At 40.1% G+C, this 18,358-nt stretch overlaps 1 protein-coding gene across 1 annotated transcript in view; it reads right to left on the bottom strand.

Annotated features, from left to right (window-relative positions):
* KIAA1549L (KIAA1549-like ortholog) overlaps nt 1–18,358 on the bottom strand; it is a 71,576-nt gene that overhangs the window by 36,938 nt on the left and 16,280 nt on the right. Inside the window, exons 8-11 of the mRNA XM_010563909.1 lie at nt 17,697–17,868; nt 14,126–14,289; nt 8,198–8,388; nt 4,179–4,306 (exon numbers count right to left, since the gene is read on the bottom strand). Coding sequence (XP_010562211.1) covers nt 4,179–4,306; nt 8,198–8,388; nt 14,126–14,289; nt 17,697–17,868 — 655 coding nt within the window. The remainder of the gene's footprint in view (nt 1–4,178; nt 4,307–8,197; nt 8,389–14,125; nt 14,290–17,696; nt 17,869–18,358) is intronic.

The raw sequence follows: 18,358 nt of genomic DNA, 5'->3' as shown, positions 1-18,358 counted from the left end.
TCCCTACGAAGAACAAAGGAAAAGAGAATTAAAAATTTATGTGACAGCTTCTGCCTGCACAGAGAAAATTATAGTCTTAGAGACCGATATTTTAGAAAGGAGTGAGGCCCTTGACTGAATGGCTTCTGAAAAGTTACATCTATTTTTAAAGACAATGTCCAAATACTTGGACGATGAGAAGAAGTGTTCCAGCTGGGATTCCTAGGAGGAGGAAAGGAAGGTTTCTTACACAAGGAAGTTTGACTCTTTGGGAATGCTGCTTGTGCATCTCCACCTGTGATGTGTGTCCTTTTGTGATGATGAGGTTCACGTACAAAACTGGGCTCGACTATACAAGTTCTCAGCCAAAAGGTATGGAGTCACAGGCTTCATTAAGAACTGCTAGCAAACTAAAGCTTTTGTTTTTCGCAAAGCAAACAAGCAATCATGCCCTCCCAAAGATGGTAATGGGAAGGCTGCAAGATCAAGCACTTAAAAGTTGGAAAAACAACCTATATAACTTTCACTGGCTTCATTTTGTGAGGAGCTGGTGAAAGGAAAGGCTTTACTGTAGGCTGCTATAGTTCTTCAAGTACGTGTGGGTTCAGCCATTTGCTTCTCCCTGAATGATGTTTGGCCTGATAAAATGATAAGTGAAAGTGCTAATATCCTGTTGTTCTCTTCCACGCTCTCTTACAAACCTGTCTCGGAAATTGCCCGTACCTCTGTTGGCTGATTCATTCATCTCACAATCCTCTAACATATACAGTTGGGCACTTTTTAAAAAAAGGGGTTAATTTTTTTTTTTTTTTAAGTGCCCAAAGTAAATGAAAGCACAACTCATCAACTTTTAGAAAGGAAACTTCCTATTAAAATACTAGTAAGTGTTTTCCAAGAAAAACAAAGGGAAAAAATGCAATTATCTTACCAAAGTTTATCACTATTGTAATACAAATAGATATTTTATTCATGTTTTCTGTAGAAATAAGGCTTGGCCAAAGAGTTCTCCAGATCCTCCAAAACATCAGGTCCTCAGGCCAAGCCTGTCAGTCTATGCTGGTTTCACATTGTTCACTCTCAGCCCTGACACACTCCATTTGCAGTCAATTTTGATACAAGCCATATAGAGTTTATGTACTGAGGTAACATCCAGTGCTGTCATTTTTCCGTGTAACTAAATGTCAGCAAGAAATAGAATCTAAAATTGGTCTGTAACTATGGCAACTAATGAGCCATTCTAACTTGGAGTCCCCAAATCAAACATGTGACCATCAAGGGATTCATTCCAATTTTAAAGATGCTGCTTTTCAGAGAAGAAAATATGCTGCTGCTTTTGCTGACATGCGCATTAAAGGCGTCAGCCTACAACCAGGCTAGAGAGCTGGAGCAGGTTCAGACAAACTAGGAGAAAAGCAGCTTCTTTCTTAAACTGGAAAGAAAAACAGCCAACACATTCTACTGATGCTAATCACGCTGGATAAAGAGAAAACCCTGCAAAAAGAACAAAATATCAGAGATGACAACAGTGTTTGTAATCATAGCACTGGGGAACAAAGCATAAGCTCTGTGACAAAAAGTAATGGGTGCCTTGATTTTTGTTTTTTAATTTCATCGGGCATTTGGAAGCATGCAACGCAGAAGTCAAAACCACATCTGCACATGCATTTAAGAATAAATGTGGGGCCAGCTCTGTAATTCTGGTAAGGGGGAGGCCATTTCACCTCCCATGTCCACATCTTCCTTCCTTCTCAGAAGCTGTTCTGAAAGGGTTGTATGAGGAAACTCTCCTAAACATATCTTAAAAGATACACCTACAGCTAAAAAGTCCCCATCTCTTTACCAGGGAACAATGTATTTATTCCCTTTCATATCTGTGCCTGGAAACTACCAGGCAACCCTTTATAGGGCCATGGCAGTCAAGTGAAGAAGTTCCTCTAGAAGTGGCTGAAGTCTACCAGGAGGGCTCTGCAAATAAGGTGTTTCACGCACAGGTTCCTTCAAAGCCAGAATAGTCAGACAGAAAGAGCCTATCTCTCTCATATTTTGTATATATACAGTACTACCACTTTTAAAAGGGCAAATACTGCTCTTCCTTCTGCCACAGGAGCTCAAAATCTTGGTGCCAGCATGCAGTAGGAACAAATGACAAGAATACATAGTATGAATGGAGTATACGCTGGAGATGTTTTCCCTATTGCGCTAGAACTAGAAATCACTTAGCTGCTTCAGGCAAGGAGCACCTTGACCATATTAAGTTACATCATTATTCAGGCTTTTTTTCAGAAGACAGAAGGTAAAATAAACATGTAAATAAAGCAGTTATTGGTTTTCCAGCATAACTTGAAAAGCACATAAAGTTGAAGCTAAAATTATAATGAAATTAAGATTTAAAATAAAGGGTCAGTATTCCCTCATACTACATTGAAAGATTTCTTGAAGCAGCATGTGTACGTTCTAGAAACACACTACAGTCCAGATCAGAAGAAAGGATGTTAGGTGTTAGTCAATTCTGTAACAAAGAAACTGGGAGTTCTTACCAATTTTCTCTGAAGATTTAAAACCTAACAAAACAAAACAAAAAAATACCTTCACTAAATTATTTTGCCTACATGTGTAAATGCCACCTGACACTGTTTTTGAATATTGGCTTTCCTGGGTAGGGATGAAAAAAAACCAGCATAAATTACAGCTTTTAACTCTGGAAACCATGAACGTTGTTGTCTCATAAAATGAGCAACATTTGAAACAGTGAAAAAATAATTACGACCCTTGAAACTTAGAACCATGAAATCTTGTTATGCTGTCTATAAAAAAGACCTCTTTGAGAAAGACCAGTCAGAATACTTACTATTACAGGTCTGGAGTAATCAGTAAAGTGACAGGTCTGTCAGAAGAAAGCAGTACTGGTGACAAACACATAACAAAAGAAAATTAACAACTTCGCTTCTCTGTCTGAATTTGCAAATGCGCATAAATCTCAGTGAAGCTGATTTAAAAACAGAGTACTACAGTTATATCAATTATATGGTCCCCACAAGATGCAAAGCTCTATGGTACATGAACGGAAAGAACAGAGGACACTTAAAAAAACGCGGTATGATTTTGCTGTACGTAACAGAGGCCATCTCTGGTGCTTTGTGTCTGTCTCTGTATCACACTGTATTCCTGCTAAAGCAGCAAAGCCTTTGTGTGACACTTTAGTATTAGGCATAATGATCATCAAGAGATGATATGATGTGATACCAGGGTTGCCATCAGAGCGCTCCACAGAGGTTACTCAGGCGATTTACTGGAGAAAGGAGAGGAGATCTACACTAAGATTTTCTCTTTATCCGAGTCCTTCCACCCACACTTCCATTTTTGACAAAGAAGAATTACAGACTTGTGTTCATGACAGAATCTGATGAGACCACACCCAGTTTAATTCCCTCCCTTTAGAGCAAAGTGATCAATTGGTTCAGCCACAGTGTTTTCTATTCATATGGAAAATATAGCTATGGAAGCAAAGCTGTAACTCAGGAGAAATAAGCAGAGAGACAGACAAAAGAAAAGCAAGGAAGAAAGGGGATTGAATTCTACTCTCATCAGATGTTCCTGATACATCTCAAGTCTCAAGGTCGCCACCATCAACCAAGGGCTTGTAAAAAACATCCAGCGTAACATCCTAGGTGCATCAGGAAAAGCTGCCCGTAAGTGTTAATAACAAAAAGGTATGACAAGGATGATAAAAGATAGAAAGTTAAAGCTCTGGACGTCTCGCACTTTCTCAAATTAATTTTTACCTAATTAATTCATCTTCATCAGATCTGGGCCAGCTTAGCAACAGCAGTAATGGAAATAAGTATCTTCAGACTCTACACAAAAAAAAAAGCTGTAAACCCTGTCCACCTACTAAGCAGCATCATGGCTTCATTAGTTTACTGGTATTTAAAATAAAAAAGAAAAAAAAAGAAAGAAAACTTGCAAAGGCCCACACAAAGAATAAACACCATACTGCTTCATGTGGGGTTAAGAAACAGCTATAGCAGTAAAGGGGTGGGGGGGAAACCACACCAAAAAACCCAAAACAACCAGCTACGAACAGAAAATGCCTAAGTACTTCTGAAGGTATAGGAAGATGGTTTCAACATAGTTAGTGCCTGCGTGGGTACGGCTACAGGAGCGACCGCAAGCGGCTTTCATCGAGACACACTTCTCACCGTTTCTTTTCCTTCCTTCGTCTTTTGTCACTTTTTGCGGTGCCATTACTTTCTGGAGGGAGCTGCGGCCGGAGCTGGGCTTTCCCGACCCGTTGCTGATGATGGAGCCGTTCTGACTCGGGGACCGGCTGCAAGTAACCATAGCAACAAGGGAGGCTGTGAGTTCTTCCTTATAAACCTTATTTCAAGGTTATTTCATTCGCACAGTTTGCATCACTGAGTTTTCAAGTCTGATTTTGTACCAAAAGGAGACAGAATATAAACTGCACACAGAAACACAGTAAAGGCAGGAACAGAGCGACGGTAGGAGAACACGACTTCTCCATTAGTTTGGGGTCGATAGGCATCTTAGTGGCATCGAATGCAACCGCTTCTCATGCACAACCCCCACAATGACAGAAGCGGCACTGCAGAGGACAAAAAATCCTGTTATCAATTCAGTGTCAGTTGTTATACAGCTAAAATAAAGCAGACCTTTGTTTTTGTGTATATGGCTAAACTAATTCCTTTATTATTTAGCCTGCGTTTACACTAAACTGTTTTGTCAGCCACAATGCAAAGTTCCCTCACTTTACACGTACACACGCACAATGTGATAAGAAAATTCTCCTTTTTTGCACGTAACCTGGTTTAACCAGCACCATTATTTGCTGAAACTCATACGAAAATGCTTGTTTTACTCAGCCATTGCATATCCTTGCCCTGGAACTGGTCCCCGCGGAGGGTGAGGAGGGAGGGCAGAGCAGAACTGCTGCGAGCATTCAGTCCCAACGAGGAGCAAGAACAGAAATTAGCAGCGTAACTCTGGGCTGCACCGGGAGCAAGCTCTCAGCAGAAGTTCTCTTCTTTTGGGGGTGGGCAAATTACTCAAATCCTAATGCACATGTTGAGAAAAGCAGGCCAAATTAGAAAATGCTAAATTTGGTGCTCCTCCACATCCAGACATGGTGTCACATTGTTTCCACACGTGTAACTTGCCACAACGGGAATGAGAAGTGTCCACAGGACCTGTATAGTTACTCATGCACCTATCTGCAATCACTGGATTGTCACGGCCAATGACAGGATAATGCAAAGAGTTTGCAGTGGAGGAAAAAAAAAAAAAAAAAAGGACTTGGTCACAAGGACTTTCATTTACAGAGAAAAAAATCAAATCAAGTTCTATTGCTGTCACAATGGCTTTATATCCAGAAAAAGGTGCTAAAGCAAAACAACTGTAAAAAACATCCTGTAAATTATTGCCAATACTGTATTGCCAGCTTGAAACTTTCATTTACCTCCAGTTCTGACTGCCCTGTCTGGTGTAAGTAGAGAGCATTTACTGTGGTCAGAACAGGAAGGGACAAGTATGAGAAAAGTAATCCTTAGGGACTCTCTTTTGATGACAACCTAGGTGGAAATATATATAATTTGAGACAGGCTCTTTCCAACTACAGGGTTTCAGGAGAACTCAGCATGCAACACAGCTCAGGTCAGCCCAGCCTGAGGATTTTCTTGTGAAATTCTATTGAGAACAAATATTCTTGGAAAGTAGCATTCCTTCCCTATAAACCTGTCTGGCACTGCTAATGTATAATCCCAGCCCAGTAAAAAAAATTCATCCAGGGACAGACCAACACCTGAAGAAAACCTGCTCCACTTGGGAATAAGGAAAGGAGCAACCATGGATAGCTTGCACAATGATTTCTGCTGCCACTGATCTAAATAGTCATCCTTTTTAAGTGGCCATCATATTGTTAACTGTGAAGATTCCTTCAGTGGTAATATCAGAGAAGATATTCTGATCAGTTACCAGCCACTTCATGGCGGTCTGATTTAAATTGACCTTTCCAGGCTACAAAGCAGCCTGCACGAAAGAGCAAATACATAAAGGTCAAGAAATATTTCTTCATCTTCAGAAACCATTAAATTCCATCCCCAGACACAGCTCCTGGAAATGAAAAAAGGCTAAAATTCTGCATGTTCTCACTTACTCAAGTAATCACCCTGAAGGAGGCAAAACTAGCTCTTAGTTATTTGCTTAGGAAGGCACCAAGGTTCAAGACATTTTATAATGAGAATAACTTTCCTGTATCAAGTTTGCTTATCAGCGTTTGTTTAAAATTGTGCAGATTAAGTAGAGGGGGATTTCTGCACTCATTCAAAGGACTGAGTGAAGAGCTTAATCACTTTTGTTAGAGGATTAATTAACAGGCCTGGTTTACATTTTTTGTGTGTGTTTACACATGGCTTTGGAGAGGCTTCAAAACATTTTTTAAAGAACAGTTCCTGCAAAGGCTTAACCTGTGGTGGTCCAGCACCAGCAACGACAGCCGGTGGCATGGTCATCTTCCATTTGTCAGTCATTTCGTCAGAGGACGGAAGACTCAAAAGGCACAAGTGCTGCCTGGTTCGCAGGTGCTATATAACCTGACTCTAACGGTTCAAGTGATTTATGGTGTGAACAACACATCACTGACATTAAAGGGCAGAACAACAGTTTACACCTAAACCTAGCGAAGCAATCACAGGAACCAGGGGAGTTCTCAGCTGGTTTCCTCTTCTCTCTTGGTGCTCCTTGCAGACAGCTCTCTCCATATTCCAGGTGATTTACTATACAACCAGAGAAGTACGTCAAACCACACACCAGCTCCGGATCCTTCTGTTTCCATTTTTCTGTAGGGAAAAACCTCATCTTATGACCAATGGGGAGGTCTACCCCCAGGAAGAGCAGCAGCACCAGCTTCTCCAGCCCTGCGCCATGCGGACTGACGCCTCCTGCGGCTGCAGATGGCTCCGGTGTGTCCCAGTCACAGCATACAGCAATATTGTGCCGAGTTTTCCAAGCTTTTCCATTACTCCAAAGGGACAAATATCATGGTGCATTGACAAGTACAAGATGAGGTGACTCAACTATGAAGATTTGATTTTCTATAGAATTTCTCTGCAGTATCCCGATAGTCTTCTTTTATGTTATGAAGTCCCTTCAAGAAGCAAGGACTGTGTAATGCCAGTGAACTAGGCAACAACTGTTACCTCTGTTCAGGCTGTTTACCTAACAGTTTTATTTTTCTCTCTTCCCTTCAGTATCATTCTTCAGCAATAAAAAGTTGATGATGCTCCACTCTAATTTCAAGGAGAGCGGGTCAAAGAAAAATGTACTTAAAACATGCAAAACAGCTAGGATAAAGGGATAATCTGCTTTCCTTGCCTGAGATGACTGAGACAAGAAATAATGATCTTCAGCTATTCTGATGATAATTGAGAGTAGACATGAAGTAAAACTTCCTAAAAGGAAAGGGAGTGAAGAACAGATTGCTTGAGGAGGCTGTGATCATCCCACCACTGGAAGACTTTAAAAAAAGGTAGATAAGGTTGAGTTAGGGGTGTATTTGACCCTGCAGTGAAGAAGAGAAAGAGCCAGATAACTTCTGGGGACTTCCTAATCTGTGATCCTACAACACTGTAGGCTTCCTGTGAAGATGCTGCAAACCTAGGACACTTTACCCTAGACACCAACATTATCTAGCCTATTCTTACACTCTCAAAAGTTTTGTCCTGCTGTAGATGCTTTGGATCTAGAGGTCTTCCATAATTTAGCGGATGTTTAGGGCTTGCTCTTCTGCTAATGAAGACACTGGGTCCAATTCTGGAATGACAGAGTCTGTCAGGGGAGCTACAGCAACTTACAGTGGCTGAGGTCCTGTCTTTTGGTTCATTTCAGAAATAATCGGTGCTCATGCTCCAGATCCCCTGTGTCGTTTGGGCTCCTCTCTTGTACAACACCAGCATGCATATGAGAGCCACTTCCCATTTACCTCCTCTACGCATGTACAATCTGTGAAGACTTCACTTTATTTTATCTTGTATTTTGCAGCAAACTTACACATCCAGCGCAGACCAGCGTTATGCCAAGAATATACATCATGGAGGAACCATCTGCCACACACAGAGCCTGGGTGCCAAACCTTAGTTTTTTCCTGAGCAACCAGCAGCATGTATCCTATTCCACCCCCCTGCGGAAACACGCCAGTCCATACCTTTTCCTTGTTTCATTGGATTTGGCAGTTTTGATGGTGCTCCCATCCTGAGTAATTTCTCTCTCCTGGGAGGCAGGAGCATCTCTAACTGGAAGTGGAAGTACAACGGTCTCCTGAGTTACAGGTAAAACCTCATCTTCAGCTCCTTGCTGACCTAAGTGTTGCTTGGCATAGTCAAAGCCTTGTACTGGCTGCAAAAAAAAGCAGGAGAAAAAAAGAAATTTCCAGCATGCATCATATATTAATATAAAATTTCCACTTCAATATAAAATTTTCCACTAACTCTTAACTTCTTTAATTATGTAAACAACGATAAAAATATGTCGATTGCCATATGAATGCCCAACAACAACCAATTTTCTGATGAGATCTCCATTCCACATATTTTAAACGTCATTAGTTAGTATAAAATTGATCTTGGCTAACCTTTCTTACCCTGCCATAACACCCCCAGAAATTCCTTTAAGAGACAATGGAAGAATGAGCATATGGAAGAAAAAAATTAGGAGGGAGAAAAATAAGACCATACAGAAAATGGAAAACTTTCCCTGAAAAAAATCTTATGTTTCTGAAGAGGGTGGGAGTAATTTATTCCAAATCAAGACAAAGTAAAAAAGGCAAACACCAAAGTTTCACGGGCAACATTTTCCAGAAAAGGATCTTTTTCAGATCAGTGAAATTATATTTCCCCTGGCTTGCCAGTTGCCTACTGGGAAGGTTGTTATTGACTTCACTTGTTTCTCTCAGGAAGCGACATTCGCAAGAGCCTTGCAGCGAGGCAGGCGAAGGCGGTGTGCCCAGCCTTTCCTTCCCCAAAGCCCGGCCGGCTTTCCCGGCTGCCTCTGCAAGGAACAAGCAGAACTGACACATGCCTTCTGGGCAAAGCAGCCACCGAAAGGTGAATTCTCTTAATAGAAAAATTAAAGTGTTTAAGCAAAACTTACATTTCCAAACTGCTTTTTCGCTTGGAAAAAAGAAGAGAAGTCGGGGGGAGAGAAAAAAACAACCTGTATTTTCTATCGGAAAAAAAGTATGAAAAATAAATCATTCAAATTCCTGACCACCTCTGGAAAAAACATGTAATACATAAAAATGTTCTTGCTAGGCTAGCAATTAATTTACCAAAACCTGGAAGGATGCTCCTCCTGAAGTACAAAGACTATTGACAGAATGCTAAAAAAGCACCATAAAACCCTTCAAAGGTGAGCAATAGTGATTTTAACCCTCAAACATACTTTTGGAAACACATCAGAATTAGACGGTTAATAACTGAATAGTCTCTCTCAGGTTCCTGTCATGTTGCCATTGAATATTTTAGTTCCAGAAGAAAATCAGCTGGATAAAAAAATTTGCTGATGGCACAGAAAAAGGATGAACTCCGAAAAAACATTTTCTCTTGTCCTGTCCCTTACTAAATCTGGGCTATAGCTAGAAATACAGATAAATTTCATAGGCGATCTCGGTCTGAAAATAACAGGGCTGTCTTCTGTTTTTTAAAACAAAACAAAACATGCTTTTTGTTTATGGGGATCTGCATCGCATTCCCAATCTCCTGCTCGAACTGAGGCTGATGATTTCTAATGTGCTCATGTACTTCAGTATTCCTCTGATAAGTAGCTCCAGTGCATTAAGGAGACGCTAATTGGGCTAATGCTGATTTGGGAGAGCAGACGTCTCTGTGCATTACCACGATGGAACATGCAACATATCAGAGAAATGCCAATTCACCATCACCACCCCATGGCAAGTCATGATGATATCGGCCCTGACGGGGCCTTCTGCTTGCCCTCCTCCGAAGGCAGGGTACCACAAAAACAGTCACCAAATTAGCTACAAAGGGAGGAAACGAAGAAAGGGAAGGGAATGAAGAAAGGGGAAGCAGAAGCTGTGTGAAGGACAGCTAGGAAGAACTACTGCACCACATCCTAGATAGTAATATTTTTAACCAAAATAATGATTGTCAACCTTATTATCTACATTAAGTGTTAGTCAAGACTCTCCCAGATACTCTGCAAAATGTATCAAAAGAGAAAAGCTGATTAAATCAGTTATTTCTCCCTCCATGCCTTTGAAAGAGTAGAAGTTACAACTTATACGTCATCTCTTATTAAAAAAAAAAAAAAAGAAAAAAAAACCAAAACAACCCAAAACAAACAAAACCAAACCAGAAGCAGCAGAACACAAGAATTACTAAAGAACTCTGCAGAGTCCCAGCTCGGATCTGCCAAAGGAAGAAAATGAAGGATTATTTTAGTCTGAGTTCTACTTACCACCATGTCTAGTAACAAACTGCAATAAAGGAAGAGCTGAAAAAGCCATCCTCATCAGCGGACATATTGCATTAAATAACATTTATCTTGGAACCCTGCTCTGTAAAAGCCCACAGGAGCAGATGGCTTTACCACCCCTGAAGGGAACTGGCAAGACTAAATCATGATCAGGCACTGCTGAAGCACTGCAAGCGTAGATGTCCAATACAGCTAAGATACTGAGAAAGACCGAAGGACTGGGATTTGAATATTGCTTTTGAAATAATAAATGAATGATGAGACTATTAAATTACATTGCCTGGCAAATGGCACACTGAATATAAGGAGCTGTTTCTGGGACTTTTTCCCTTGTAATGATCATGAAAAAGACACTGGTATTTAAAAAAAAAAAAAAAGAAAAGAAGGGAAAAAAAATAAGGATAATCAGCTCCTCCCCTCTACATGTATACCTATGTACACAGACAGTTTCTCTGATCTTTCTTTTTTTTTTCCATGCACTTTATCAAATTGATAGTGGTTGTTTTCTCATGGCCTGCAGTATTTGCTTTTGCTTGCAGGACTTAGACTGCAGATCTTATCTCTGTTCACCTGCAAGCTTATTCTCTCATGCTCTAAAAGAAAGGAAAGGTGACAAATCAGATTACAGCCTTTAAAGAAGTATGCGGTGAATTAGAAAGCAAGCTATGTAAAAGCTAATATCTATCCAAAACCTCAAAGTAAACACAGTTGCTCAAAATAAAAACAGCATTGAAAGAACATTAGAATAAATTCCCATCAGAATTTCACCGATTTGAATTTATACTTCTTTTAATTTTACAACTGGAGAGCCGATTAAAAGAAAATATATGGTAACAGCCTCTCTTCCCTGCAACTTAGTCCAGATGTCCCTGATTGCTAAGGCAAATCCGAACAGCAACACAGCTCCCAAGAAAGCTACTATAAACTACACTACGTACGCGAGGTCATTTTTCAAACTTCATTTCTTTAGCCTTCAGGCTGTTACAACAACAAAAGTCATTCCTTGAATTACCAGGCGCAGGCAGCAGCCCTGCTGGTGCGTTACATCACCTCCCCCAGCTGCAGAAGGATATTTAAGGCTAAATTTTATGTCTCGTGACCCCTCCGCGCTGCGTCTGTGCACCCTCTCCCGCTGGCATGGGACGGAGCGTGGGGACCCGCAGCCTCCCGCTGCTCCCAGCAGCAACCGGACCGCAGCGATGAACAGGCAGCCCTGCTCTGCCAGTCCCCTTGGGACGGGACTTTGGGAATCCAGACACACACAATGGCACCGGTGAAAACAAAACCGGCTGAAATCCAAGGCTGTGGGTAGCCCATAATATTCTCTTTTCCTCTCTACACAGTTCGCTGGATATTCAAAAGCTATCCAAAAACGGCGCCAGTGATTCAACAGCAAGTCTCAGACATACAGAAACAAAATACCAAAGCTCCTGCTTAAACTAAAAATCACTCTGCTGTGACTCCACTTACAGAACATTAATCGAGCAGTCTCAGGCACTTTTCTAAGCTATGACATATAATATATTCATTTTAAATGCGATACAGATATGTGCTCATCAGCTCTTTGTATTGCCAAACTGCATGAAATGTAGCAATTGCAGTTCAAGTAACTGCCACTATTCCCGACATCCCTAATGCTGGAATTAAAAATAAAGCTAAAACTCTTCCTTTTTCAAAATGGCCTAATTTCATTATCTTCCCAAAATACATTTCTTAGCCTTATTTTAAGTAAAGATGCTGAAATCAGGAATAACAAAACTAGCCCATTCCCAGTCCTGCTGCAAAATTTATGTTCCATGGTCCATATACCAGCGTATACTCTAAACTAGACCTGGCTGAACCTTTCTGATGGAGCCATCATTCTGAAACTAAATGGAAAGCAATTTAGCTTTCATTTTGAAATGCATCGCTTCTCATATAATGAATTAAATTAAATTTTATGGAGTCTCAAAATATACCAAAACAGGGAAATGCACTCTAGAAGTGGACCTACTGCACTCCAGCTGCAAATGTAAGCAAGTCTGCAGGAAAATCTCCTGAAACAGTGTAATGTGGATGCTGGGAGCTCAGCACCAATTGTTTTGCTCTGCAGATGCAACTCCCATCTGATAACATGGACGGCTGATGCAAATGTAACCTGACTGAATAGGTTTTAACCTCACCATGTGTCTTACAGCCTGATTAAATCTGATTTCTCAGGAAAAGTAAAAAATCAACTTTCTCTTTCTTTTTGGAATGACAACTATGGATTAAAATATTAAAATACCTCCAAGTTTTTTCTGTGCTGTACCTTCAACCAGCAGTGGAGTTTTTTAAATAGCAACTTTCTTCAGCTGTAAAGCATCCGTAATGATGGCCAGCTCAAAACAATGTACAAATTTATAGTCTCATTTTGTCCTTTAGCTGGGACTAAGATTACATATAAGAAGAATCAAGTGGTGCACAGTATTTGCAACAGCCGCTAATAAGGCATGATTTGCATTTTAGAGGTTTTGATGGGACATTATATGATATCACTGCAGCGGTATTAATTTTTGTTTGTGTTTGTGATATTGCTTGTTTTACTTTTGCAAATCTAGTCTTAATACTAGTTTGATAACACCGGATAACATCTATAATAGATGAGCGTACTGGAACCAAAATGGAAATGTCTTTTTCACATCACTTTTGATACAAATGTCTTTTTCCAGCTGGCACCAGCTGCACCCATCTGCAACTAACCTAAGATGAGGAGAAAAGAGCTGTCATACGCATCATGCCTGCCTTCAACTCTCCCTCCAATCGACATTTTTCAGCAGAAGCAACAGAGCTGAAATCACAATAATCCTGCTGCCTGTAGCATTAAGAAACCAAAGAGAAAATTTATCATTTCAATCCCATGCCAGTGGAGAAAACCAAAGCCAGCTAAAAGGGCGAAGGAACAGTGTGACTTACACACAGGCTCTGTGGGCTCAAAACTCCTGACCTGGAGTGGCCCTGTTGAAGAGCCATTTAACAGAGGCATTGAGAAGGCAGACTTTTTTCACTAAGGAGGCAAATCAGTATTCTGTGACATTTTTTCTGTTAGACAGAGAATCAAACCGGGAACGCATTTGATTTGGAAAAACAACCATCTTGGAATTGATAGGGGTTAGTAACTTTAAGGAAAATATAATTGTTTGAACCTAACCAACAGTATCCACAACTAAATCAGAAAGTGCAAAACATCTAAAAGGAAAATAGCAGTGGGATAAGTTTTCTGAAAAAAATTCAAAGAACGTCTTTTCTGGATTAGCAGTCGGGTGGAGACGTGCTGCTGACGAGGCCCAGGCCTAACACCCCAGCTCCTCAACTTCACGAGGGCAGCGACCGCCCTGAGCAAGGCCTACGCAGCCCTAAGGGCTCAGGGCCTCGCGTCACCGCGTAACTGCTACCGCTGTGGCAAGGGACGGGCTGTGAGGGAAGGTGATGGGTCCCGAGTAGAACGGAGGGGTGATCGCTGTGACTGGTGGGGTCAGGGGCAGAGAGGAAGTGCAAAGATCCAAGCTGTAAGTAACGACCATTTCAATTCCAAACATCCTTCAACTACACCTAGCAGAGAAACACAGTTAAAGCCTCAGAACGCAAACGGACGTCTGGGGTCTAGAGCTCGGTCACTCACTTTGGCTCTCTGAGGCAGGTTCATCATGGTGTCTGGTTTGAAGTCGTTCTTGTTCTTTCTGCACAGAACCGCCGTGATGATGATGATGATAACTGTAACCACAGCAATGGGAGCCAGCACCGCTGCAATGATCCACAGGTTGTTTGGGGGGTTCTTCACCACCGCTACAGAAAATTGCAAACCAGCATCGGTAAGTCTCACTGTGCAAACGCAAGATTTGAATTGCTTCCAACACAGCCTCCAGCTGTCTCCATATAATAATTAGTATAAAAGGATTGTTAGTAATCTAGCTATACCTTTGTATTCCTTAAGTCAGAAAAAAAAAAAAAGACTCAGCAACACTGTTCAATTCACAAATCCCTGGGCTCTCTTCTCTTAGTTATATTTTACATATAACATCAGTTATATGCAAAAGCAGCCATCAACTCCCAAGTCGATGCTATATTAGATATCACTCCAATGGTTCCTTTACAGAATAAGCAAAAAAAGGTGCAAGTAATAAATCCGTAATTATTTTTCACGCACAATAACAGCTTATAGTAAGGTAGCATGTGTGTTAAAAGTATACACATGGAGCCTATACCTGGTATCAAAGTCTTACTGGCTCAGCAAGAGTAAACAAGTAGAGCTTTTTCAAAACCAACGAAGCTAAGCACACTAGTAGTTATTATTGATATCAATAGGGAATAAGAAAATGCCTCTCTTGTGCTCTAGAAATACTTTATCATAGTTAAGGTCAAAATGAATCCATCATTTCTGAAGGAGGGGAAATGATGAGGTTGGAAAGAGCTACTTGCAGTTTTAATAACAATGGCACCAGGAAAAGGGTACATTTCAGAAATGCAGTGATGCTAAAACACTTTAGATTCCCTTTTATCAGAATAAAGTCTCTTAGTATGAACCTTCAACTTGTATACACATAAGAGATCCTCCTGTGACACATCCCCAGCTGTCTCATTTCATTTCTTTCTGGAAAAACACCAGATAATCTCCTTACAAAGCTGAATTTTGTTTTAGTGAAATATTTTGTGGATTTCACCATGCTATCTCTATTTATTTTCCAGTGCCACTGGTTGCTGGCATGGACAGGCAATTGTGAGAATACCAGCATAAAGCAGCCTTTCCCATTTCCTAGGGGACCAGTGCTTTCAAATGTCATTGAGCTTACTAGCTGTCAGAGGCACTCAGCATCTTTCAGGATCAGACTTCAAATGCATACCATCTTGTTCAGCTGCAGTTATGAAAGCCAGCTGAAAGGCTGTCTGAAGCTTGAGCCTATTTTCTTTGTAGATCTACAACTTTTTGCAAAGTCAGTGTAGTTTGTTGGGTGACGTAGGAGTAGTGCCATTAGGTACATATCTTGCACAGAGTGTAACAGTAACCTCATGCTTAAAGACTGTCCAAAAAAGCCAGGTTGAAGACTTTCAAGGTTCACTTTTCAATGGACTTGCATAATTCTTAATAATTAACTTTGACATTTAGCTTGGGGACGAAAGGGCTGTGGAGAGGGAAACTGAATCTGAATTTTATCAGATAACAGTAACTTTAATTATAGACTGCTGTTGTGGGAGCAGCAAACAATTGTTGAAAAATTATACTTATCCTTTCTAGGGAACGCAGAGGAAACTATGACCTTATGGCTAATTGGACAGACATTCAGGAATCCTGGTTTACATCTTTAATTCAGTTACCAGCTTCCAATGTGACCTTAAGTCAATCCATGGTTCATTCAACTCGATAAGACTTCAGTGGATTTTGAAGCAAGCCTTTCATTTTGCTGTAACTCAGTCCCTCACTTATAAAACAGGAACATCCATATTTTTTGTTATGATTCATCTGTCTTGTCTAACCAAACTACGAGCTCCTGAGGGTAGATGTGTTCTGTTACTGCATTTTGGTACAGAACTTTTCATTCTGCTATAACAGAAATTAGAATGAGTAAAAATGAAATGCACACAGAGTATTTTCTTTGGGAATACAAAGACAGACTACAAATACCATGTCCAAAAGGAAAGAAATGGATTTGTTTCTATAATAAGGTATAAAGCTAGAACTACCTCCTATACTTCAAATACCCTAGCTTCAGAATCTCAGTTACCCGGGGTCATAATTTCAATTTCTGTATATTCTCTTCTTACAGTATTCTGTGCATATTTAACTAGTATAAAAATCTACAGATGAACGAGGCTGCCTTATCAGACCATGGAAGTACAAAGTTAGATGATGAGCAGCAGATGTCATAATTACCTAAATACTCACATAAATCACAAAACTGCACAAAGAGCTAGGAAATTGCTATGTATTATCTAGGGCTGCTTTAGTAAAAATTACATTAAAGAAATAGTCTCATGGAAAACAAAGTAATTTAGAATTTAAATGCTAGACTTCATGGAAGCAGGAATGGAGATGCCTGGTTTCAGTCCAATTAAAGTCAGTAACAGACCATGATCAAATCAAGGATCAGGTACAGTATATAGTCCATTCTCTGGAAATTATGTCATACTTTAGTGTTCTAACTCAATCATATGTTTATGGATGATACATCAATTACTTATTACAGTGGTCCCTTCTTTTCCTATCACCATTACATGTAATTATTTCAGTATCACTGCGCCCTCAGGCAGAAATAATGGCACCAGGGAGTCCCATTTTATATGCTGTTTAGCCAGTAAGGAGATCCAGTACAGAAGTCCACTGTACAATTTTAATTCCATCTGGATAAATACCTTGGCAAAGTGGAGACATTCAGTTAGCTAAAGGCATCAATTCATACATTAAGCTGCTATTGCGCAGAAAAGCCTCCAAGCTCCGCCACAGGTTTATGACTGTGGGTCAGTTATACAGGAATATCCAAAAAACCTTTTTTTAACAAAACACCTGTGCCCACAATCACTCAGGAACTGATGCAAGTCTTAGAAAATATAAAACACTTTACTTTTCAAGAATGGATTACTATTTTGGCCACATTATTGTGAATGATGCTACCATATCTTGAATCTGAAAACTGTCCATACACACAAGTAGTTCTGTTCAACTGCACTTTTCTGATTTGTGTCTAAAGAATATCTTTAAGAACCATGAGGTGCACTTTACAAAATTCCTGGTGAAAATGATTCTTTAAAAAAAAAAAAAAAAGTCCCTTTGAGAGAGAAATAATCTATATTATTTTGAACAAGGCAAAAATAAGGGACGTCTTGATAGCCCCACATTTTATTCTGGGTCAAGTTATTTAAATAGCAACTTAGCTCCAGCAGTCATGGTTTAGTTAGCATCAGAATTAATTCTGACTTTACAGTTCCATAAAATTGTTCAGTTTGTAGAGTTGTATGTGTGTAAAATTAGTTGTATAATAGAGTTTACAGTGATCAGCTAAATAACAGTTGGTATATAGCTTTGATTTACTATGATAAAAGATTAGTCTGTCTTCCACAGGAAAAAGAGCAGCCTGACTTAAGCAGCTGCTCAGAAAGGTGCAGCTGAAATTTCTCTATGTGATCAGTGGAGGTTCCCCATACCTACACTGGTGTTTTCACAAAGGACTAAACCAGAGAATTTTTAAAAGAACTCTTACGATCAGCTTGAACTTGAATAACATAACCTAGGGTCAGGGCCATCCGCTGGGAGTCAACAGTACTCAAAATTTTGGCAGCCGCAGTGCCCAGCAAAGGTTTCCCGTTGTATAAAGTATAGTATGTTAGTTCAGCTGGCTCCTTGGGTCCTGGAATACGTTGGATTTTTACCATCTTTCAGGAAAAAAAAAAATAAAGAGAGAGAAAGATTAATAAACTGTGTTTATATTATACCATTACAAAACCTGCCAGGAGCTACTCAAAGGCAGTGCACACAGGGAAGTCCTTCAAGACCCCGTATAAGCATAAGCTCCATGCAAATATTCTCACAGGATCAGAGCTTCTCCCCTTCATAGCCTAGGCTATTAAGATTAGTGAGGACTGACTGCCTTCTTAAAAAATTTTAAACATAATCCTAAGGTAAAATCCTATACCAAGAAAAGCATGCAGTAAAAAGGAGGAAAGGATCAAATGTTTGGACATTACAGTCGTCTGTAAAGAGGGAATTCTTAAAATCTCTCCTAATATTGATTATTATAGTTTACTGGCATATTGCAGTTGAAAAATTCCCTCACATTTTATTTCTCTACTCATTATTTTTGATCCTAGGCTGACAATAAAGAGAACCATGCTCTTTCCATTTTATTCTGCAGAATACCGGCAG

The sequence above is a fragment of the Haliaeetus leucocephalus genome, unplaced genomic scaffold (assembly GCF_000737465.1).
Source record: "Haliaeetus leucocephalus isolate CR32 unplaced genomic scaffold, Haliaeetus_leucocephalus-4.0 Scaffold173, whole genome shotgun sequence".
NCBI classification, from domain to species: domain Eukaryota; kingdom Metazoa; phylum Chordata; class Aves; order Accipitriformes; family Accipitridae; genus Haliaeetus; species Haliaeetus leucocephalus.
The sequence above is the reverse complement of the archived record's forward strand: the minus strand, read 5'-3'. Positions and strand labels throughout refer to the sequence as shown.